At 47.2% G+C, this 25,061-nt stretch overlaps 1 protein-coding gene across 1 annotated transcript in view; it reads left to right on the top strand.

Moving 5' to 3' along the window:
* Positions 1 to 20,677, top strand: part of LOC134984204 (zinc finger protein 585A-like) — a 59,927-nt gene extending 39,250 nt beyond the window's left edge. Inside the window, exon 6 of the mRNA XM_063949838.1 lies at positions 14,879 to 20,677. Coding sequence (XP_063805908.1) covers positions 14,879 to 17,391 — 2,513 coding nt within the window. The 3' untranslated portion in view covers positions 17,392 to 20,677. The remainder of the gene's footprint in view (positions 1 to 14,878) is intronic.
* Positions 20,678 to 25,061: the final 4,384 nt, after the last annotated feature.

Below are 25,061 nucleotides of genomic sequence, written 5' to 3' on the forward strand. Positions count from 1 at the left end.
CACCCTGCCCGAACTCACCAGCTGACCGACCCTGAAAAACCTGGCTTCCGCCCATAGAGCAAAGGCTGTCCCATGAAGACCTGGAACAAACCCGGGGTTATGGAGAAAAGAAGTTAAAGGGGACAATTTGGAGGATATATGGCTCCTAGACCTCAGCTTGGTCCATAATTTAAGTGTGGGGGAGACCGTGGGGTGGGTAACCTTCAGAAGGATAGGAAGCCATGGTACAATTTCGATATAATGTGGGAGACAACCCTCCTCTAGGAGAACCCACTGTTTGCAGTCTTTGGCCCGCAACCATTCCAAAATCCTATTCAAATGTACCGCATGATAGTAGCTAGAAATATGTGGGAGCTGTTGTCCACCTTGGTGTTTTCTCCTAAATAAGATGTCGTGTTTAAATCTAGGTGTGTTGCAGCCCCAAACAAATGCACGAATAAGAGTCTGGACATCCCGGAACCAAAGTAGGGGGATGTGTATAGGGAGGGTTTGGAGAAAGAATAATATCCTGGGGAGGGCATTCATTTTGACATTGATTCTGCCAAACCATGATAATCGCAATTTCCTCCAGTTCTGGAAGTCTAGGCGAAGCTTCGCCAACAAGGGGCTAAAATTCAAGGAGAATAATTTGGATAAGTCATTGGAGAGTAATATCCCCAAATATTTTAATTTGTGGTCGTGCCAAGCAAAAGGGAAGGAGAATTTCAAACCCTCTAGCACGTCAGAAGAACTAGTTAAGTTCATACCAATAGATTTGGAATAGTTTATCTTAAAATTAGAGAGGGCTCCGAACTTATCAAATTCTACCATCAGATTCGGTAATGAGATGACCGGTTTTGAAATTATAGCGAATAAGTTGTCGGCATATAAAGCCAGTTTTGTATTCGGTCCCCCTCATCAGCAAACCGGAGATATTTCGATTAGCCCTGATGCTTCGAGCTAATGCCTCCATGCATAAGACAAAAAGCAACGGGGATAGTGGGCAACCTTGTCGTGTGCCATTGGAGATAGAAAAGGAATCAGAAAGGGAGCCATTAATCCTATTTTTTTTGGGCGGATGGGGAAGTGTAAAGAGATAAGATTCTATGGAGACAGGCGTTGCCAAGCCCTAGATGTTTCAGGATGCCAGATACGAAGTCCCAGTCTACCCTGAAGGGGACGAAACCTGGCTAGCATAGTGAATCATATTAAGTGCTTTAGAGGTGTTGTCCTTGGCTTCTCAGCCTAAAACAAATCCAGCCTGATCTCCATGAATCAAACTGGGCAATAATAGTTTAAGGCGATTTGCAATCAGTTTGGCAAAAAGTTTTATGTCTATGTTCAGTAGCGAAATTGGCCGGTAGCTAGAGCAAAGACTGGGATCTTTGCCCTCCTTAGGTAAAACTGCAATATGGGCTTCGAGAGATTGCGTGGAGAAATGCGAGTGTTCTGATATAGTGTTGAAGGCTCTCGTGAGAAGAGGGATTCATTTCTCCTTGAAAGCTTTATAATATGCAATGGTATACCCGTCAGGGCCTGGACTTTTGCCATTGGGACAGAAGTCAATGGGGTTTATTTACTAAGATTCGTAATTTCCGAAAAAAGGTCAAAGTTCAATCACGAATGACATCGACAGTGTAAAACTGCAACTTTTTGAATTGATTACGATGGATTTACTAAGCTGTCGTATTCGGGTTTTTCTTTTCTTCCGATGTCGATGTCATTCGTGTTTTTTTACCTAATTTTACGGCAGTGATTAGCAAAACACTGCCGTTTTTTTTTACAATCAATCTCGGCCGGATCTGTGTGATCCGTGCTGGGGTTATTAATTTTTTTTAATTTAATTAAACAATGTAAAATCACAAAAAAAAATGCGTGGGGTCCCCCCTCCTAAGCATAACCAGCCTCGGGCTCTTTGAGCCGATCCTGGTTGCAAAAATATGGGTGAAAAAATGACAGGGGTTCCCCCATATTTAAGCAACCAGCATCGGGCTCTGCGCCTGGTCCTGGTCCCAAAAATACGGGGGACAAAAAGAGTAGGGGTCCCCCGTATTTTTAAAACCAGCACCGGGCTCCACTAGCTGGACAGATAATGCCACAGCCGGGGGTCACTTTTATATAGTGCCCTGCGGCCGTGGCATCAAAAATCCAACTAGTCACCCCTGGCCGGGGTACCCTGGGGGAGTGGGGACCCCTTCAATCAAGGGGTCCCCCCCCCAGCCACCCAAGGGCCAGGGGTGAAGCCCGAGGCTGTCCCCCCCCATCCAATGGGCTGCGGATGGGAGGGCTGATAGCCTTTGTTGTAAAATAAAAGATATTGTTTTTAGTAGCAGTACTACAAGTCCCAGCAAGCCTCCCCCGCATGCTGGTACTTGGAGAACCACAAGTACCAGCATGCGGCGGAAAAACGGGCCCGCTGGTACCTGTAGTACTACTATTAAAAAAATACCCAAAAAAAGACAAGACACACACACCGTGAAAGTATAATTTTATTACATACATACACACATACATACATACATACTTACCTATGGCCCCACGCAGGTCGGTCCTCTTGTCCAGTAGAATCCAAGGGTACCTGTTGAATAAATTATACTCACGAGATCCAGGGGTCCAGGCTCCTCGGCAAATCCAGGGTTAATCCACGTACTTGTTAAAAAAAAAAAACGGTATCCCGACCACGAACTGAAAGGGGACCCATGTTTGCACATGGGTCACCTTCCCACGAATGCCAGAAACCCACTTTGACTTCTGTCTAAGTGGGTTTCTTCAGCCAATCAGGGAGTGCCACGTTGTAGCACTCTCCTGATCAGCTGTGTGCTCTTGTCCTCACTGACAGGCAGCACACGGCAGTGTTACAATGTAGCGCCTATGCGCTACATTGTAACCAATGCTGGGAACTTTCTGCTCAGCGGTGACGTCACTTTAGGTCAACCGCAGGGCAGAAAGTTCCCAGCATTGGTTACAATGTAGCGCATAGGCGCTACATTGTAACACTGCCGTGTGCTGCCTGTCAGTGAGGACAAGAGCACACAGCTGATCAGGAGAGTGCTACAACGTGGCACTCCCTGATTGGCTGAAGAAACCCACTTAGACAGAAGTCAAAGTGGGTTTCTGGCATTCGTGGGAAGGTGACCCATGTGCAAACATGGGTCCCCTTTCAGTTCGTGGTCGGGATACCGTTTTTTTTTTTTAAACAAGTACGTGGATTAACCCTGGATTTGCCGAGGAGCCTGGACCCCTGGATCTCGTGAGTATAATTTATTCAACAGGTACCCTTGGATTCTACTGGACAAGAGGACCGACCTGCGTGGGGCCATAGGTAAGTATGTATGTATGTGTGTATGTATGTAATAAAATTATACTTTCACGGTGTGTGTGTCTTGTCTTTTTTTGGGTATTTTTTTAATAGTAGTACTACAGGTACCAGCGGGCCCGTTTTTCCGCCGCATGCTGGTACTTGTGGTTCTCCAAGTACCAGCATGCGGGGGAGGCTTGCTGGGACTTGTAGTACTGTTACTAAAAACAATATCTTTTATTTTACAACAAAGGCTATCAGCCCTCCCATCCGCAGCCCATTGGATGGGGGGGGACAGCCTCGGGCTTCACCCCTGGCCCTTGGGTGGCTGGGGGGACGGACCCCTTGATTGAAGGGGTCCCCACTCCCCCAGGGTACCCCGGCCAGGGGTGACTAGTTGGATTTTTGATGCCACGGCCGCAGGGCACTATATAAAAGTGACCCCCGGCTGTGGCATTATCTGTCCAGCTAGTGGAGCCCGGTGCTGGTTTTAAAAATACGGGGGACCCCTACTCTTTTTGTCCCCCGTATTTTTGGGACCAGGACCAGGCGCAGAGCCCGATGCTGGTTGCTTAAATATGGGGGAACCCCTGTCAATTTTTTCCCCATATTTCTGCAACCAGGATCGGCTCAAAGAGCCCGAGGCTGGTTATGCTTAGGAGGGGGGACCCCACGCATTTTTTTTTTTTTAAAAAAAGCACTTTCCCACCCCTTCCAACTGATATACATGCACGGATCTCATGGATCCGTGCATGCCTATCAAATCACGGGAAAAAAAAGCAGGTCTGTTTTTTTTTAGCACTTTTTTACGAGTTGTAATTTTTCACGGCAGTGTTTTGTGTTTTTTTGCTTTGCACTTCTTAGTAAATGACCGAGATTCATACTTAAACAGCCGCGTTTTGACCGATGGTGTATTCATTCGTAATTTTTTACCTGAACTAGGAAAAATTTACGAATGCCCTCATCACTGCCGTGATTAGTGTTTAGTAAATGACCGAGATGACACTTTGAAGAAAAAACGCCATCTCGGTCAAAATCGGGAGCTTAGTAAATATACCCCAATGACTTTCAATAACCTCAGTAGAGAAGTGGGCATCCAGATCTTCTACCTCTTTTGTGGACAACGTAGGGCCTTTAAGTAGTCAGCTATGGCTGCTCGGTGGGATAGCTTATCAGCTCTTCCAGACGGACCGGAAAGGTTGTATAAAGTGGAATAATATGCCCGAAAGGCCTTAGCAATATGAAATGTCTCATGTTGGGGCTGACCTTGACCATTTTTATATATATTTCTCTGACGTCCTAGTGGATGCTGGGGACTCCGTAAGGACCATGGGGAATAGACGGCGCCGCAGGAGACTGGGCACAATTAAAGATAGATTCAGGACTATCTGGTGTGCACTGGCTCCTCCCCCTATGACCCTCCTCCAGACCTCAGTTAGATTTCTGTGCCCGGCCGAGCTGGATGCACACCAGGAGGCTCTCCTGAGCTCCTAGAAAGAAAGTATATTTTAGGTTTTTTATTTTACAGTGAGACCTGCTGGCAACAGGCTCACTGCAACGAGGGACTAAGGGCAGAAGAAGCGAACCGACCTAACTGGTGGTAGCTTGGGCTTCTTAGGCTACTGTACACCATTAGCTCCAGAGGGATCGCACACAGGACCCGACCTCGTCGTCCGTTCCCGGAGCCGCGCCGCCGTCCCCCTTACAGAGCCAGAAGCAAGAAGGTCCGGAAAATCGGCGGCTGAAGACTTCTGTCTTCTCCAAGGTAGCGCACAGCACTGCAGCTGTGCGCCATTGCTCCTCATGCACACCACACACTCCGGTCACTGATGGGTGCAGGGCGCTGGGGGGGGCGCCCTGAGCAGCAATATTAACACCTTGGCTGGCAAAACTGACACCATATATAGCCCTAGAGGTTATATAGGTGTAAATTACCCCTGCCAGATTTACACAAACAGCGGGAGAAAGCCCGCTGAAAAAGGGGCGGAGCCATCTTCCTCAGCACACTGGCGCCATTTTCCTTTACAGCTCCGCTGGAAGGATCGCTCCCTGGCTCTCCCCTGCAGTCCTGCACTACAGAAAGGGTAAAAAAGAGAGGGGGGGTAATAAATTTAGGTGCAGTATATATAATACAAGCAGCTATAGGGGAAAACACTCTGTATAGTGATATCCCTGTGTTATATAGCGCTCTGGTGTGTGCTGGCATACTCTCCCTCTGTCTCCCCAAAGGGCTTTGTGGGGTCCTGTCCTCTGTCAGAGCATTCCCTGTGTGTGTGCTGTGTGTCGGTACTGCTGTGTCGACATGTATGATGAGGATAATGATGTGGAGGCAGAGCAAATGCCGGTAAATGTGATGTCACCCCCTGCGGGGTCGACACCTGTGTGGATGGACTTATGGAAGGAATTACGTGACAGTGTCAGCTCCTTACATAAAAGGTTTGACGACATAGGACAGCCGGCTACTCAGCTTGTGCCTGTCCAAGCGTCTCAAATGTCATCAGGGGCTTTAAAACGCCCGCTACCTCAGATGGCAGACACAGATGTTGACACGGATACCGACTCCAGTGTCGACGACTGTGACTAGTGTACCTTCCAATAGGGCCACCCGTTACATGATTGAGGCAATGAAAAATGTATTACACATTTCTGATAATACCCCAGGTACCACAAAAAAGGGTATTATGTTTGGTGAGAAAAAACTACCAGTAGTTTTTCCTGCATCTGAGGAATTAAATGAGGTGTGTGAGGAAGCGTGGACTTCCCCCGATAAGAAATTGATAATTTCTAAATGGTTATTGGCAGCGTACCCTTTCCCGCCAGAGGATAGGTCCCTAGGGTAGATAAAGCGCTTACACGTTTATCAAAAAAGGTGGCACTACCGTCTCCGGATACGGCCGCCCTAAAGGAACCTGCTGAGAGAAAGCAGGAGGCTACCCTAAAAGCTATATGTACACACACGGGCATTATATTGCGACCAGCGATTGCATCAGCTTGGATGTGCAGTGCTGCTGCTGCGTGGTCAGATTCCCTGTCGGATAATATTGATACTCTGGATAGGGACAATATTTTGCTGACAACAGAGCATATAAAAGACGCTGTCTTATACATGCGTGATGCACAGAGGGATATTTGCCGGCTGGCATCAAAAATAAGCGCAATGTCCATTGCTGCCAGAAGGGGGTTATGGACTCGGCAGTGGTCAGGTGATGCCGATTCAAAAAGGCACATGGAAGTTTTGCCTTATAAGGGGGTGGAACTGTTCGGGGGTGGTCTTTCGGACCTCGTGTCCACAGCTACTGCTGGGAAATCAACCTTTTTGCCACAGGCTACCCCACAGCAAAAGAAAGCACTGTATTATCAAGTACAGTCCTTTCGGTCCCATAAAAACAAGAGGGCTCGAGGCGCATCCTTTCTGCCGAGAGGCAAAGGTAGAGGGAAAAAACTGCAGCATACAGCCAGTTCCCAAGAGCAGAAGTCCTCCCCTGCGTCCGGTAAGTCCACAGCATGACGCTGGGGCTTCACAGGCGGACCCGGGTACGGTGGGGGCCCATCTCAGAAATTTCAGCGCACAGTGGGCTCTCTCACAGGTGGATCCTTCAAGTAGTATCTCAGGGGTACAGGCTGGAATTCGAGGCATCTCCCCCCCGCCGTTTCCTAAAATCTGCCTTACCAGCAACTCCCTCTGCCAGGGAGGCAGTGTTGGTGGCTATTCAAAAACTATATTCACAGCAAGTGATTGTCAAGGTACCCCTCCTTCAACAAGGAAAGGGTTACTATTCCACAATGTTTGTGGTACCGAAACCGGACGGTTCGGTGAGACCCATCTTAAATTTAAAATCCTTGAACACATATATCAAAAGATTAAAGTTCAAGATGGAATCGCTCAGGGCGGTTATTGCGAGCCTGGACGAGGGGGATTACATGCTCTCCCTGGACATCAAGGATGCCTACCTGCATGTCCCCATTTACCCTCCGCACCAGGAGTACCTCAGGTTTGTGGTACAGGACTGTCACTATCAGTTCCAGACGCTGCCGTTTGGGTTATCCACAGCACCGAGGGTCTTTACCAAGGTAATGGCCGAAATGATGATACTCCTTCGGAGGAAGGGGGTTTTAATTATCCCGTACTTGGACGATCTCCTGATAAAGGCGAGGTCCAAGGAACAGTTGTTAGTGGGGGTAGCACTTTCTCGGGAAGTGCTGCAGCAGCACGGCTGGATTCTCAATATCCCAAAGTCACAGCTGGTCCCGACGACACGTCTTCTGTTCCTGGGAATGATTCTGGACACAGACCAGAAAAAAGTGTTTCTTCCAGTGGAAAAAGCCGAGGAGTTGTCATCTCTAGTCAGAAACCTCCTAAAACCAGGACAGGTGTCGGTACATTAATGCACGCGAGTCCTGGGAAAAATGGTAGCTTCGTACGAAGCAATTCTGTCACAACTGAGGGCCTGAGCTGACGGGAGGCAGCCTCAGTTGTAGGGGCTGAGATGTAACGGAACCTGGGAGGTTGTATCAGACCCCTAGACATGTAAGTAACATGTAGAAGAACTGCCCGAAGGCGTGACCACGACAACCAGGGTAAAAGTCAATGATGTTTATTTATGACATACTCCGTAACACAGCAGCAATAAAAGAAAACATAAAAATCAGCAGGGAAATAATATAGTTCCTGGGTACTACAGGGTGGCAAGGGCCACAGGGCTCTGGTAGTGTGAGATAGTTTTTATAATCTTCTAGATGGAAAGTCCTTACCAGGCCCGACTGTAGCAATGGAGATAGCCCAGGATCGTACCAGCTGGTGTTCCAGGAAGAGCTGGGCTGCTCTGGATAAAACGGCTGCTGTGGGTACTGGCTGGAACCAGGCTGATGTTGGCACAGAGTGGATACTGGCTGGAACCAGTTAAATAATAAATGTAGTTTGAGAGCGATGGAATATGAAGTGATGTTTGGAGTTTGAGAGCGGTGAAATTATAATGCCGGTGATAAAGGATAATCTGCAGAAAAGGGTACCGGCACTTTAAGAAGAGCTGACCTCTGCTGGAAGCTGGATGCTGAAAGCAGGTGGATCTGTAGCTGGAAGCAGATGAATCCAAAAGGATAGGAGAGTCAGGCTACACCGCAGGTGGAATGCTGGTGCGGGTCTCTTTAGTGGAAGGGTGGAGATAGGAGCTGGAACCTGGAAAACAACCACAGGAGAGAGACAAACTGGAACTAGGTTTGACAACCAAAGCACTGACGCCTTCCTTGCTCAGGCACAGCATATTTATACCTGCAGCAAGGAAGGGATTGGCTAGGCAATTATGCAGATTAACAATGCAAACAGCAGATTGGTGGAAATGAACAGATGACAGAATCCAAGATGGCTGCGCCCATGCAGACACTTGGAGGGAAGTTTGGTTTGTAATCCATGTGGGAATTAAAGCAGTAATGGTGGCGCCGGCCACAGGAGACAGGAGACGCCAGACTGATAAGTGCACATTTAACCACGCGGGCACAGCGGAGGCCGCGGCTGACGTAATCACCACTCTGACATTCTGCATGTAGAAATTCAGGAACAGCGGCGGAGGCCGCGGGAGACGCCATTCCGGATGTAACAGGCGTTGCGGTGACCGCGTCTCAGAGTGACAGGAGAGGAGGCAGGAATGTGGACATCAGCATAACAGATGGGATCCGGTCCTGGAACGCTGAGCCAGCCTTAGGAGGCATCTGAAGGGTAAGTAATGGCGTCCAGATACCCGGATCGTGACAAATTCCATTCGGAAGGTTCCACGCAAGGATTTTCCAGTGGGACCTGTTGGACCAATGGTCCGGGTCGCATCTCCAGATGCAGCAGCGGATAACCCTGTCGGCAAGGACCAGGGTGTCACTACTGTGGTGGCTGCAGAGGGCTCATCTTCTAGAGGGCCGCAGATTCGGAATACAGGACTGGGTCCTGGTGACCACGGATGCCAGCCTTCGGGGAAGAAATTTCCAAGGGCTGTGGTCAAATCAGGAGATTTCACTACACATAAATATCCTGGAGCTAAGAGCCATTTACAATGCCCTATGCCAAGCAAGTCCCCTGCTTCAAAACAAACCGGTTCTGTTCCAATCAGACAACATGACGGTGGTCGCCCATGTAAACAGACAGGGCGGCACAAGAAGCAGGAGGGCAATGGCAGAAGCCACAAGGATTCTCCGATGGGCGGAAAATCACGTGCTAGCACTGTCAGCAGTGTTCATTCCGGGTGTGGACAACTGGGAAGCAGACTTCCTCAGCAGACACGACCTTCACCCGGGAGAGTGGGGGCTTCATCCAGAAGTCTTCCGATTTATTGTAAACCGTTGGGAAAGACCACAGGTGGATATGATGGCGTCCCGCCTCAACAAAAATCTAAAAAGATATTGCGCCAGGTCAAGGGACCCTCAGGCGATAGCTGTGGATGCTCTAGTGACACCGTGGGAGTACCAGTCGGTTTACGTGTTTCCCCCTCTGCCTCTTATTCCCAAGGTGCTGAGAATAATACGAAGGGGAAGAGTGAGAACTATACTCGTGGTTCCGGATTGGCCAAGAAGAACTTGGTACCCGGTACTTCAAGAGATGCTCTCAGAGGACCCATGGCCTCTACCGCTAAGGCGGGACCTGCTGCAGCAGGGGCCCTGCCTGTTCCAAGACTTACCGCAGCTGCTTTTGACGGCATGGCGGTTGAACGCCGGATCCTGAAGGAAAAAGGTATTCCAGAGGAAGTCATTCCTACCCTGTTCAAGGCCAGGAAGGATGTGACTGCAACCCACTATCACCGCATTTGGCGGAAATATGTGGCTTGGTGTGAGGCCAGGAAGGCCCCAACGGAGGAATTTCAACTGGGTCGTTTCCTGCATTTCCTGCAAGCAGGGGCGACGATGGGCCTCAAATTGGGGTCCATTAAGGTCCAGATTTCGGCTCTGTCGATTTTCTTTCAAAAGGAACTGGCTTCGTTTCCTGATGTTCAGACTTTTGTCAAGGGAGTTCTGCATATTCAGCCTCCTTACGTGCCTCCTGTGGCACCTTGGGATCTCAATGTGGTTTTGGGATTCCTGAGGTCACATTGGTTTGAGCCACTTAAAACCGCGGATTTGAAATATCTCACGTGGAAAGTGGTCATGTTGTTGGCCTTGGCTTAGGCCAGGCGTGTATCAGAATTGGCGGCTTTGTTGTGTAAAAGCTCTTATCTGATTTTCCATATGGATAGGGCAGAGTTGAGGACTCGTCCTCAGTTTCTCCCGAAGGTGGTATCAGCGTTTCACTTGAACCAACCTATTGTGGTGACTGCGGCTACTAGGGACTTGGAGGATTCCAAGTTGCTGGACGTAGTCAGGGCCTTGAAAGCTTATGTTTCCAGGACGGCTGGAGTCAGGAAAACTGACTTGCTGTTTATCCACTCCGTGTCTTGTAGAAAAGTGCAGTTAAAACGCCATGACCATTGGCGACGTGTACATGATGGAAGGCGTATTGTAAGGTTAACAGGGGCATGATCTGACCACACAATTTGTCCTATAGAGGCATCAGAAAGAAGATGTAGGTGTCGTTGGCTCAAAAACAAGTAATCACTTCTGGAGTATGTCTGATGTGGGTGTGAAAAAAAGGAATAATCTACCTCAGCAAGATGTGTCAATCTCCATGTATCAATCAGCTGGTGGTCGAGCAGGGCGCATCTCACCCTCCTATACTCCTTCTCTGGTCTATAAGAAATCTTTTTAGAGGTGTCATGAAGGGGGTCAAGAGTCCAATTTAAGTCGCCTCCCATCAGTACCACTCCCTCAAGGAGAGGCTCAGCAAATTCCAAAACCGAGAACAAAAAGGAAGGCTGTTTAGCATTGGGAGCGTAAACGTTCAAAAAAGAAAAGCGTTGTCTGTATATATCACATTTAACCAGCAACCCCCTACCTTCAACTAGTCTATGGGAAGTAACATTAAGGATTGGCAGGTGGCAAGCCAATAAGACAGCTACACCCAATGTCTTACCGGAAGGATTATTAGACATGAAAACATGAGGATAGTAGTGACATTTCAGAGACGGCACATGTCCCATCTTAAAATGCGTTTCTGGAATAAAAGCAACATCAACCTTCTCATCTCTAAGCCATTTGAAGAGTTTAGACCTTTTCTCAGGAACATTTAACCCTTTTACATTAAGGGTAGTGACGTGTAGATCATTCAGCCCCATTGTTACAGCAGTCCTAAGAGATTTGCAATGGTCATCCCTACAACAGATACATGAGGGGGGGAAGAAAGAACAGCAAGGGAAGGAAATAGAATGAAGGAAATCAGAGAAAGGAGAAGAAGATGCAGTGTGAAAAGCCACTCCGCAAAGTACCGCGATACCTAACAAAGCTAAGAGCAGTATTAGAAAAAGGACTGCTGCAAAAGGGACAGGAGCGGAATCCTGCCGACTCCCAACCCAAAGAAACAAGGGATGAAGCATAATGGGGGTCCTAAGGGGGGCCAATGACAGCAACCACCCAAGATACAGATGTTAATTAAATATGAAATATTACCAAGGAGTGCACATAGGCACAGTATGAAATGTATAGAAAAAATATATACTATAAATCTTTCTACAAATATTCTTGAGAACTGTATAATTCTATAAAGGAGTATCGTCAAGGAAATAAAAATGCAGCTTGAACATAATCAAAAATACATTCCAACGATAACCTATTACTTATCTATGAAACCATTACAAAAACCAATCTCACGTGTGAGCAACATCTTGCAACATTTAAGGAAAAGAACCAAGTACTTAACAATAGTAGCAGGAGAATTCACATCAGCACAGGACAAAACCTCCCCTTCATGGAGGTTCAGAGGATCGTGAACTAGCAGGAGTATTCTCCCTCATCCGCGGGGAGCACACTTGTTGCCACATGTCATCTGGAGGAATCACGAAAGGCAAGTCCGGCTGGTGGTGAAAAGCTTCCCAATCAGGTAGTAGCACCGGAGGTATTCCCAGGGTTGTGAAGAAGGCCTGTAAATCCGAAGGTCTGGAGAGACTAGCAACTTTGCCACTATGAGAAACCTGAAGAGAAAAAGGGAATCCCCATCTGTATTTCAGTTCAAGTTTCCTAAGGGAGTCGGTGAGGGGTTTTAAGGCTCGACGCTGTTGCAGGGTCGACCAAGCGAGATCTGGAAATAACTGAATCTTGTTGCCTTGAAAGTCAATACTATCCAGCTGACGGGCCTTCCTCATTATTTCCCCTTTTTGGACATAATAGTGGAGCCTGCAAATCCCATCGCGTGGCCTATCAGACGGCAAGACACGGGAACGGAGAGCACGGTGCGCTCTATCAAATATAATGTCCTTGTTTGGGTCTAGGTCAATAAGTTCTCCAAATATCGCAGTTAAAGCTTTCGTCAGATCAGCCTGTTGGACGCTCTCGGGCAGACCCCTGCCCCTGATGTTATTTCGCCGGCCGCGATTATCCATATCTTCAATACGTGATCTGAGAAAGGAGATATCACTCCTCTGATGAGAAAGCACCTCTCGAAATTTGCTTAGGGTATCGATGCTAGACGACTCGTGTCATTCCAATATATGTACACGGGCCGCAATTTGAGACATGTCTTGACGGATTGCTATCACTTCCTGCTTGATGGTGGAAAGCAGGCGAGTTTCTAAGGCCGAAAAATCTTGTTTCGTGGGAAGTGATTTGACATGAGATAGAATCTTGCTAATCTCTGCAGACGAAGAGGAGGCCTGTGGAGGCTGCGTGTTCCCGGGGGACGACATGTCGTCTATCAGAGTGTGTAGAATCGGGGAGGCTGAAACAGCAAAGGAAGCAGCAGAGTCTGCGGTCGGTGTAGTTAAGATCTGACGTAGATCTGACGAATGGCGGGCTGCAGGAGACAGGGTCGCGTCCGGCTTGGTCTTGGCCTTTTTTTTCTTTCCCTCTCACCATGAGATCGGTCTTCAAATAAGGTAGCGCAGTGTTTCACTTTCACATGACCTCGGCAATACAAAAACATGTGGATCGTCGCCATGCAGAAGCCCCCACGCGGCCTTAGGGCGACATCAGGCAGGCAGATACATAGCTAGGGGACTATACAGCCGATCACAACGGCGTAGCATCAGGGCACAGTCCACTTTGGATGCAGTTATGTGACACTTTGCGCCAGAGAGTTTGCGGCGGTAACACAGCTCCCCAGGCCCCGAAGCTCCCCCAGCCCAGAGGGGCTAAGCTTACTATGAGTAGCAGAGGCGGGAGATGATCTTGTTGTAGCTCCGGCAAGAGCAGGGGTCCGGCAGAATCAGGCGTGGATCGTATTGGGGCTACAAACAATATGCGGGCGGCAATGAGGTCCCCACCTCTAACCCGGAGTACATCCCTATGATCGCCCTCCGCTGGAGCCCCGCAGACTGCAAATCTGGAGATTGTACTCACTCTGGGGCCCAGCGGGAGAGAGGCAGCAGGGAGCCGCAGGTGTGCATCAAAGATGGCCGCCGGGCGTCTTGCGGCCCCGTCTCGCATGGAGAGTTCCGGCGCCTCCGGGTAGTGGAGGTAGGTGGCGGGCGGCAGGGTGCGTCTCCTAGCCACGGCTAGCGGCAGTGTGAGGATCGGAGGTCCGGGAAAGGTCTGCGGCCAGATCCGGAGGACTCTGGAGCTGCCGCTGGTCCGGGGGTTAAATCGAGGCCCCGGCTTGTGGGAGCCCTGTAGGCCGCAATCTGCAGGAGCAGTGAAAACCACTCCCCGATTACTCGGCGCAGACAGGGGCACTGCAGGGGGAACAGGAGGGACAGGGGGGCTGCTGAGGGCACAAAGGGAGCCCAGAGATGGGGTTTATAAAGAAATAGGAGCCCCGAATCACAGGAGCTCTTACAATGCGTGACTGCCTCCTTCAGTAGCCAGGACACACCCCCAAGATAATGATCTTGTATCTAGACCCCAGCAATGAAATAGGAGATATGTTCATCCAACAGTGATCTTATCTCAACTGTGCAATCCCCCACCGCAGGATCCTAAGTTTGTGTGTAAGTGTTAGGCTTCTGAATTATTATCTACCATTATGTTTCTGAGATTTATCTACTTTATGTCTGTCCATATTTGTATTTTTTATAACCATACCTTAGACGTTTTTGTTTGAATGAAAAGATAATTAATTCTAGCGTATTCTCTGTGTCTCTTGGTGAATCTACGAGACTGTGCGGCCAAAGCTAATAACAAAGTGTAAGTGTGTGTGCAATTAATAATTCTGGATGCAGATAGCTGCAAAGGACTGTCTGGTGTCCATATATTGAGGTTCTGAGTACCTTTGCTGGTGGCAGTTACTGGGTTTTTATTACCCACACGTGCTGAGGTAACCATAAGTCATTGGCGATTTTCAGATTGAGCAATCTGGGAAATCGGCTGGCCTGTTGTGACAAACACCTTCATCTGCTGGGCTCCCCAGCCACACTCTCATAAAACTTCCCTTGTTTCCTTTCTTCTCCAGTATTATGTTTCTGAGTGTGAAAGGTAGCACACCGAAAATATTGCACATGAGTCTGTACTAAGCACAAACCTATGGGAATAGGGGTGAGGTCATATTGTGATTAATGATGCCTTTGCTGTTGGAAACTTGGTTAACTATTTTATTTCCACCAGATGGATGCAATACAAGGAATTTCTCTGAGGGACATCTCGTATGGTCTCAAGATTATAAATTAGAAGATAAGAACACTACACAAGTGTCTCCAGAAGAAAACTGCATTATCCAGAGTATGCATACAGCACTTCACAGTGCAAATATATCATCTGATCTCTGTGTTCTTGAGGAATGGCTTCCTGGTAACTCACATATTGCTGCACAAAGTTCAGATTACAGTGGTGATACAGTCATTTTCTCTTCTGAACATGGGAAATGTTTTACACATAAATCAGCTCTTGTTACACGTGAGAGAAGTGGCATTGGAGAGAGGCCATTTCCATGTTCTGAGTGTGAGAAATGTTTTAAAGAGAAATCATCTCTTGTTAGACATCAGAGAAGTCACACAGGAGAGAAACCATTTCCATGTTCTGAGTGTGGGAAATGTTTTATAGAGAAGTCAGATCTTGTTAGACATCAGAGAACTCACACAGGTGAGAAACCATTTCCATGTTCTGAGTGTGGGAAATCTTTTACACAGAAATCAAATCTTGTTATACATCAGAGAACTCATACAGGTGAGAAAGGTGACAAAGCAATACCATGTTCTGAGTGTGGCACATGTTTTACAGAGAAATCATCTCTTGTTAAACACATGAGAAGTCACACAGGTGAGAAATCATTTCTATGTTCTCAGTGTGGGAAATGTTTTACACAGAAATCACATCTTGTTACACATCAGAGAACTCATACAGATGAGAAAGGTGACAAAGCAATACCATGTTCTGAGTGTGGGAAATGTTTTACAGAGAAATCGTCTCTTGTTAGACATCAGAGAAAACACACAGGAGAGAAACCATTTCCATGCTCTGAGTGTGGGAAATGTTTTATAGAGAAATCAGATCTTGTTAGACATCAGAAAACTCACACAGGTGAGAAACCATTTGCATGCTCTGAGTGTGGGAAATGTTTTATACAGAAATCAAATCTTGTTATACATCAGAGGCGTCACACAGGTGAGAGGACATTTTCATGCTCTAAATGTGAGAAATGTTTTACACGTAAATCAAATCTTATTATACATGAGAGAAGACATACAGGTGAGAAACCATTTAGATGCTCTGAGTGTGGGAAATGTTTTACAGAGAAATCATCTCTTGTTAGACATCAGAGAAAACACACAGGAGAGAAACGATTTCCATGTTCTGAGTGTGGGAAATGTTTTATAGCTAAATCAGATCTTGTTAGACATCAGAGAATGCACACAGGTGAGAGGCCATTTCCATGCTCTGAGTTTGGGAATTGTTTTACACGTAAATCAGATCTTATTATACATGAGAGAAGTCACGCAGGTGAGAAACCATTTAGATGCTCTGAGTGTGGGAAATGTTTTAGAAACAAATCAGATCTTATGAAACATAACAAATGTCACACAGGTGAAAGGCCATTTCCATGTTCTGAGTGTGGGAAATGTTTTAGAGACGAATCAGACCTTATGAAACATAACAAATGTCACACAGGTGAAAGGCCATTTTCATGTTCTGAGTGTGGGAAATGTTTTCTTGAAAAATCAGATCTTTTTAGACATCAGAAAACTCACAGAGGTGAGAAACCATTTCCATGTTCTGAGTGTGGGAAATGTTTTATACAGAAATCAAATCTTGTTGCACATCAGAGAAGTCACACAGGTGAGAAGCCATTTTCATGTTCTAAGTGTGAGAATTGTTTTTCACGTAAATCAAATCTTATTGTACATGAGAGAATTCACACAGGTGAGAAACCATTTAGATGCTCTGAGTGTGGGAAATGTTTTACTCTTAAATCAAATCTTGTTACACATGAGAAAAGTCACACAGGTGAGAAACCATTTAGATGCTCTGAGTGTGGGAAATGTTTTGCAGAGAAATCATCTCTTGAAAGACATCAGAGAAAACACACAGGAGAGAAACCATTTTCATGTTCTGAGTGTGGGAAATGTTTTATAGAGAAATCAAATCTTGTTAGACATCAGAGAACTCACACAGGTGAGAATCCATTTCCATGTTCTGAGTGTGGGAAATCTTTTACACAGAAATCATCTCTTGTTATGCATCAGAGAACTCACACAGGTGAGAGGCCATTTCCATGTTCTAAGTGTGGGAATTGTTTTACACGTAAATCAGATCTTACCACACATGAGAGATGTCACATGGGTGAGAAACCATTTTCATGTTCTGAGTGTGGGAAATGTTTTTCAGAAAAATCGTGTCTTGTTAGACATCAGAGAAAACACACAGGAGAGAAACGATTTCCATGTTCTGAGTGTGGGAAATGTTTTATAGATAAATCAGATCTTGCAAGACATCAGAGAACTCACACAGGTGAGAGGCCATTTCCATGCTCTGAGTGTGGGAAATGTTTTACTCTTAAATCACATCTTGTTACACACGAGAGAAGTCACACAGGTGAGAGGCCATTTAGATGCTCTGAGTGTGGGAAATGTTTTAAAGCTCGATCTTCTCTCTTTAAGCACAAAAACAATTCACACAGTTGAGAAGCCATTTACATGCTCAGAGTGTGGACATGTTTTACACAGAAAGCAGCTTACGTTACACATGAGAGAAGTCGCTCAGGTAATAAGCCATTTCCATGACCTGAGTGTGAGAAACATTTTACATACTGTATAAATCAGATCTTATTAGACATCAGAGGCATCACACAGGTGAGAAGTCATTTCTATTCTCTGAGTAGGTTTAGATTTAGGAAGTCTGACATCAAATGGTCACAGATGATTATACTGTAGTTGGTAGACTGAGGCTTAAGTAATGAACAAGGTTTAGGCTGCTCCGATTTGCTCTTCTCCAAAAAGCGCTCCCACCAATGCAAATCCAACTTATTACAAAAAGAAATCAAGTTGTCCAGGGTAGCAGGTATATCTAGGGTCACCAACTCATCTTCATTCCAGTTCAACTCAGGCACAAGTGTATTGAACTGAGTAACAAACTGACTCACTGTCTTCCACTTTGATGTAGCAGAAGAATATATAAGCAGAGGTGGTTCTTCCTGGTTCATCGATACAAATTCCTTATAGTTCGAACGCAAGAATCCAACTTTTCCCATAATGGGGACGCCCATTCCAAGGCTCGACTGGATAAAAGTGATATAATGTAAGAGACTCTGGATCTGGCAGTGAGAAAACTGGTCGGGTGAAGCTCAAAATGAATTTCGTTTTGGTTTAGGAAACCTCTGCAGTGTTTGGGATTTCCATTAAACTTGCTGGGGAAAGCCAAGTGAATCTGAGGAGCAGAAGATATGGGAGCAAAGGCCTGCATGGGCAGAGCGGGAGAAGCAGTGGTTACAACTGGAGCTCTGGATAGAAGACTCTAGATCTGATCCAAATGGGTCGACAAACCTTGGATGAATTGCACAAATTGTTGTTGTGACCTCTTCTGCTGGTCAAGGCAGCTCAGCACATCTTGTGGAAACCGGCACCCTGATCAGTGGCCAAATCCATTGGGCCAGTGCCAACTGTCTGGATTTGGTGTAAGGATGTCTTCCGGATCTGTGTCAGAGTTGCTGATGGCTAGAGCAGTGTTGTGCTGAAAGCTTGGAGGGCTTATGTCGTTTCTTCTCATAGCATTCGTAGATCTTCCCTCAGGAGAATCGGGATGTAGTTATGTGACCGCCCCCTTAGAATCCCGACAGTCAGCAAGCCAACTAGCAGGGACTATTCCCCCTCGTGGGTGTCCACCATACCGATAGAGTGGGAATAGAACCTGTGGCAAGCACAGCACAGCTAGTTGTGCCCACCCCTCCCCCCCTTCGGCTGTCTCCTGACTGTCAGTCATGCAATACCCAACCCAGAGAATCAGGCTGGTAGATGACTAGACCCAGAACAGGGACAGAGTCTTACCCTGCCAGTGGTCTTCACCTGTCAACCCCACAAGGGGATTTGGGTTTCATGACTCCCTGTCTGGGTTACCAGAGCTAGTACTGTAGATGTCAAGATGGCGCCATCCATGCATCTGAACCAGTGGGAACAGTGCCACGTGAGGTGCCGTCACAGCACCCCACTCCCAACCCACTGCAGTCATGCACCTCATGCCCCCCAGGCACATCACCACCCGAAGGAGAATCTGCAGCTGCGCAGACAGCATGCTGCCAACCCATGGGCTTGACATGTGATGGGGTGTGTGTATATGGGTGTGGCATGCTATGGGGTGTGTATATGGGTATGGCATGCTATGGGGTGTGTGTATATGGGCCTGGCATGCTATGGGGTGTGCATATATGGGCATGGCATGCTATGGGGTGTGTGTATATGGGCGTGGCATGCTATGGTGTGTGCTATATGGGTGTGGCATGCTATGGAGTGTGTGTATATGGGCGTGGCATGCTATGGGGTGTGCTATATGGGCCTGGCATGCTATGGGGGTGTGTGTATATGGGCCTGGCATGCTATGGGGTGTGCGTATATGGGCGTTGCATGCTATGGGGTGTGCGTATATGGGCCTGGCATGCTATGGGGTGTGCTATATGGGCCTGGCATGCTATGGGGTGTGCGTATATAGGCGTGGCATGCTATAAGGTGTGCGTATATGGGCCTGGCATGCTATGGGGTGTGCTATATGGGCCTGGCATGCTATGGGGGTGTGTATATGGGCCTGGCATGCTATGGGGTGTGCGTATATGGGCCTGGCATGCTATGGGGTGTGCGTATATGGGCCTGGCATGCTATGGGGTGTGCGTATATGGGCCTGGCATGCTATGGGGGTGTGTATATGGGCCTGGCATGCTATGGGGTGTGCGTATATGGGCGTGGCATGCTATGGGGTGTGCATATATGGGCCTGGCATGCTATGGGGTGTGCTATATGGGCCTGGCATGCTATGGGGGTGTGTATATGGGCCTGGCATGCTATGGGGTGTGCGTATATGGGCCTGGCATGCTATGGGGTGTGCGTATATGGGCCTGGCATGCTATGGGGTGTGCGTATATGGGCCTGGCATGCTATGGGGTGTGCGTATATGGGCCTGGCATGCTATGGGGTGTGCGTATATGGGCCTGGCATGCTATGCGGTGTGCATATATGGGGTGTGGCATCTACAGTCACAACCAGGAGGCTGATTCAGAGTTGGGAGCAACAAAAAAAATTTGCCCCATGACCTGTTGACCTTAAGCAGTGTCGACCATTCACCTTTTGACTTAATACATGTAGACCATATGATGTTGTCCTGGCTAATATTGTTGATGTATCATTCGGATACCACACAAGGTGATACCCAGGTAACCGGCTCATCTGCAGGAGTCCAGCAATAGATCTGTAAGAGGATCTAGTGACCCCCATCCGTGGCTCTAACCACAGAATGTGACACCTACCCCAGGAGTCACACATATGGTTACAGCTAATACACTAACATACAAACAGCATACAGTATATACGTGATCCTAGTGTCAGTCAGACGTAACATCACCGCAAGAACTACAAGTACCAGCAGGCTGTGCTAACCTGGAGAAAGAAGCTGTGACAGAGATACACGGGCACTTTTTTCATGTCCGTTTCTGGTTTTTATTATTTTGTTTTCATTTTAGGATTTATCATGAATATTGTTATTGCCTTTGTTAATATATTTGTTGTGCTGTTTTATAGTTATATATTGATATTATTGGTTCAGAAGCATTTTAAAAGCATCTGTTTTTTTCATAGACTTGCTTTGTATTCTGCATTATGTATTCATTGATACACTGTGTGTGGGACTAGTAGCCAAAATACAGTTTGCTATATACCATTGTATACTATGACAGACCAGACACATGTTCAATAAACTTCATTTCATTAACCCATTGCTTGATCATGACTTGGCCACCTGCAACGGGAGTGCCCCCAATCTCATGGCCCCTTTCCTGGAGCCCATTCTGCTCTGGTTTCTATGGTACAGTATGCGCCTGAGGACTATCTAGTGGGCATGGACAATGATTGGGTTCCTCCTCCGGTTGAGCAAGAGGGGATGGATGGAGTAAGACTGTGCGAGTGGAGGATTAAAAGGTTTAAGGACTATGGGATTTGGGGGCATTATGTTAATAGAACCGGATTTGATCCCTAAAATGCAGGTGTTATCGGGGTCAGCATGTGCCGATTGCTGCTATTGATGGAACAGATTGATGTCCAGTAACGCAGGTTCATCTGCACTGGGGTGTGGATCAGGCAATGGTGGAGGTTTGCCTTCTGCAGGGACGCCCTCCTAAGGTGATATTGGGGAATGATCTGGGCTGGAGATTGATGACTCACTTGGTACAGGAAGTTACCTGAAGACAAAGTCAGATGTTCTCTGCACTACTCAACTGGTATGCTTGCGGTTGACAAGGGTTGCAGTACTACCCCCTCCGCGGCAATCTCTTCTGGACACGGTCCTCATAGAACTCCTGGTGGCTGGTTCCTAGGTCTCCATCTTCCACCTCAGCAAAGGGAAGGTGTACTGCATCTCCTCCTGGGGTGCCTGCAGGGTGTGCACCACCTTCCGTTGGCTGCTAGCCTCCCCCAGCCTAGTACACTGGGCGCCGGCTTGACACAGCTGCAGGCAGAAGCCCTCTGTCTCTGGCACTGGAGTCTCTGTAATAACAGGCACAGTCTCTGAGCTCTGGTCTATGGGGATATATTCTGGTGCAGCACTCACCCTGGACCCTGGCTCTGCTTCATCCTTTGCATGCTCTGGGTGCGTCGGTCTGTCCTGCAGGGCCACAGCGTCCAGCTCCACCATACCCCCAGACATCATGTAGGGGGAATAAATATCCTCTCCCAGACTTTTATCTGCCACAGCCCCAGTCTCTGATGTTAGGGCTCCTACTGAGCCACAGGGCCCTGGTGTCACCCTGCAGGGACACTCCACAGCTAGCTCCTCATTTTCCAACTCACTACATGGGAACAGTTCTGTTATTTCTCCTTGTGTCAGTGAGGGATCTAAAATACGGCTTATAGAGGACTGCTGCGCCTCAGAGAGCGGCAGTAGTGATATCTACAGGTGGTCACTCAACCTCCTTAGAACATAAATACACAAACAAATGAGAGATCACGTCTGCGCTTATCAAATAATAAAACAAATTCAAGAGATAGGTTTGAGGTACACAGTCTTTGATAAACGTTCAGTTCTTTTTCATAGAAATGTGCACGTTGAATTAATGTGTACCGTACTCATATGAGAGGCACATCACGTTTTAACATGAGTACGGTACGCACAAAGTCATTTCTACCCTAATCTTCTGGATTGGGACCATCCCAAAGACACCTTTACGTATAGGTCCACGCACTATCCCGTTATACACTCCCTCATTAAGAGAAGAAGGAAATAGAAGCCAGACAACATATACGAACTTACTACACTATTAGTTGTCTTTCCCTTCTTACCCCCGAGGATACGAACCCATTGAGGATCCTATTCGGAGAAGTAGAAGGAAAGACGGGAACGAAGCCCTTAAGATACCATTATAGGAGAGACATACCACGTATCAACGTGAGTACGGTACGCATTAATTCAACGTGCACATTTCTATGAAAAAGAACTGAGAAAAAGAACTGAACGTTTATCAAAGACTGTACCTCAAACCTATCTCTTGAATTTGTGTTATTATTTGATAAGCGCAGACGTGATCTCTCATTTGTTTGTGTATCAGTGAGGGATCTAGTTCTGCAGCTTTCTTATTGTGCATAAGCTGTAGCAGATGGCGCTCCTCAGATTGCCCTCTGTGGCACTGGTCCAGCCAGTCTGGGGAATTCACCTGTCCATTGTAGGAGACACTGCAGCTGTTCCCAGACACTTCTCCGTTCTCCTGGACACAGGACCCATTTCCTATACACACTGCATGTAGTGGGTCCTCCTGGTGCTCATACACCCATTGGATAAGGGTGTGGTGTGAGCGGCCTTCAGTGGGGGTGCTGCATCGTAGCCTCCATTCTGCACTTAGATCCTCTAGACTCATTCGTACCAACGGATTGCCCGATTCTGCAAGCCGCATTTTCTCTACCTCCCCACCTTGTACCTCTGCAGTGGACCGCTCGGTTGTCCTCCCAGGTGGCACCATCATCTTCTCTTCCTGCTGGGTTCTTTTTGACCCGGTGCTGGCACAGGGGCCAATTCACCCGGTGCTGGCACAGGGGCCTCAGCAATCTGACATCTCTGTATTATTTGGTGCGTGGAGTTACTTACATCCGTAACAAATGCCTTCCACTCCAGTGTTTCTAGCAGATTTTCCAAAACAGCATCACTTTTTTTTTCAATTGTATTTATTAAGAAAGTACACACATATTATGATAGGCATAAAGTACAGAAAATCATAAAACACCATTGTATCAACAAAATACAGAATAGGGTGTAACAAGCGGCCTTCCACCAGACACGACGTGGACACAGTTGCATGGAAGTAATGCAGACCGTTTACTTCCACAGCAGAGTAAACTGATGTTTCACAGCAAGTTCCAATGGGTACCTTCATTAGGCACCAGTTCACAAACAGCATGTACACAATCTCAGGCTCCCTGTCTCTAACCCACTGGCCCGCCCTCCATCGTCTGGCCACTTGTTGGCATCAGGAGCCCTGAGCCCTTGCCCTAACGAGCTTTATAAAAGTGTGGCACAGGTGTGCCTGATTGCTGGGAGCACTTGCTACAATACCTGGACCGGACCTGCATGGATGGGATCTCATGTATGAAATTGCCGGGTATTTCTGTGTATCAACAGCAATATAATACTATAATTTCCAACTGCCAGATAATCTTTGACACAACATTAAAGAGACAACCTGCTGTGTCCCAACACCTCTCTGGGGTTTCCTCCGGGTCCAGTCCTAAACCCAGGTTGCCTTAGCCTGGGGCACCCGAACTGTTGTGCCCTGTCCTGCAAACACCCGGGGTGGCATCCGGACTGGACTGCCACATATTCTCCCCCTAAGCTTCGAGCCTACGGGTGAAGCTGAGTCCTTCTTTGGCGCACATACCTGCTCGCCAATCTCAGCAGGCATACCCCTTTTCGGGTCGGTCTGTCTCCGAGTCCTCCTCCCCTCTTCTAGCTTCACCCCACAGAGCTCTGCACCTTTTGAGGAGAGGAACATCCTTGAAAGTGCATCTGCGTTGCCCTGTAATCCTCCTGCTCTGTGCTGGACCTTGAAGCAGTACAGCTGGAGGGCAAGTAACCACCATGTTACCTGGGCGTTGGTCTCCTTATTTAGGCACCTCCATTGGAGCAGTGATTATTTATTTTATTTATTAACCGTTTCGTATATAGCGCAGCATATTCCGTTGCACTTTACAATTAGAACAACAGTAATAGAACAAAACTGGGTAAAAACAGACAGACATAGAGGTAGGAAGGCCCTGCTCACAAGCTTACACTCTATAGGGAAATAGGCATAGATACACAAGGATAGATGCTACCTATTGCATAATGGTCCACCAGATTGCTAGGTTCTTAATGGGTTGTATGATGATACCCCACAAAGTTGGCCAAGTGTCAGGAGGGTGTGAGACTAAAGAAAGACAAGATATGTGATGTTATGAATACTCTACAGAGGATGTAATTAGATAGGGAAGCACTGAAGGTTATGTGGGTGGGTCTGGAATATGATAGGCTTGTCTGAAGAGATGATTTTTCAGGGAACATTTAAAGGTTTGGAGACTAGAGGCGAGTCTTACTGTGCGTGGGAGGGCATTCCACAGAGTGGGTGAAGCCCGGATAAAGTCCTGTAATTTTGAGTGTGAACAAGTAATGCGTGTGGATGAGAGACGTAGATCTTGTGCAGATCGGAGAGGTCGGGTAGGGAGATATTTTCAGATGAGTGAAGATATGTATGTTGGTGCAGTTTGGTTAATAGCCTTGTATGTGAGTTAAAGTATTTTATATTTAATACAGTAGAATACCGGTAACCAATGGAGGGACTGACAGAGCGGATCTGCAGACGGTGAATGTCTAGCGTGGAAGATTAGCCTCGCAGCTGCATTCAAAATGGATTGTAGTGGTGAGAGCCTATGTTTGGGAAGACCGGTCAGGTGACTACTACAATAATCAATGCGGGAGATAATGAGAGCATGGATTAGAGTTTTTGCTGTGTCTTGTGTAAGATATGGTCGCATTTTGGATATGTTTTTTAGATGTATGTAACATGATCTTGAGACAGATTGAATGTGGGTAACAAAGGACAGTTCAGAGTCAAGAATGACACCTAGGCAGCGAGCTT

This window comes from Pseudophryne corroboree (genome assembly GCF_028390025.1).
Source record: "Pseudophryne corroboree isolate aPseCor3 chromosome 3 unlocalized genomic scaffold, aPseCor3.hap2 SUPER_3_unloc_4, whole genome shotgun sequence".
Lineage (NCBI taxonomy): Eukaryota > Metazoa > Chordata > Amphibia > Anura > Myobatrachidae > Pseudophryne > Pseudophryne corroboree.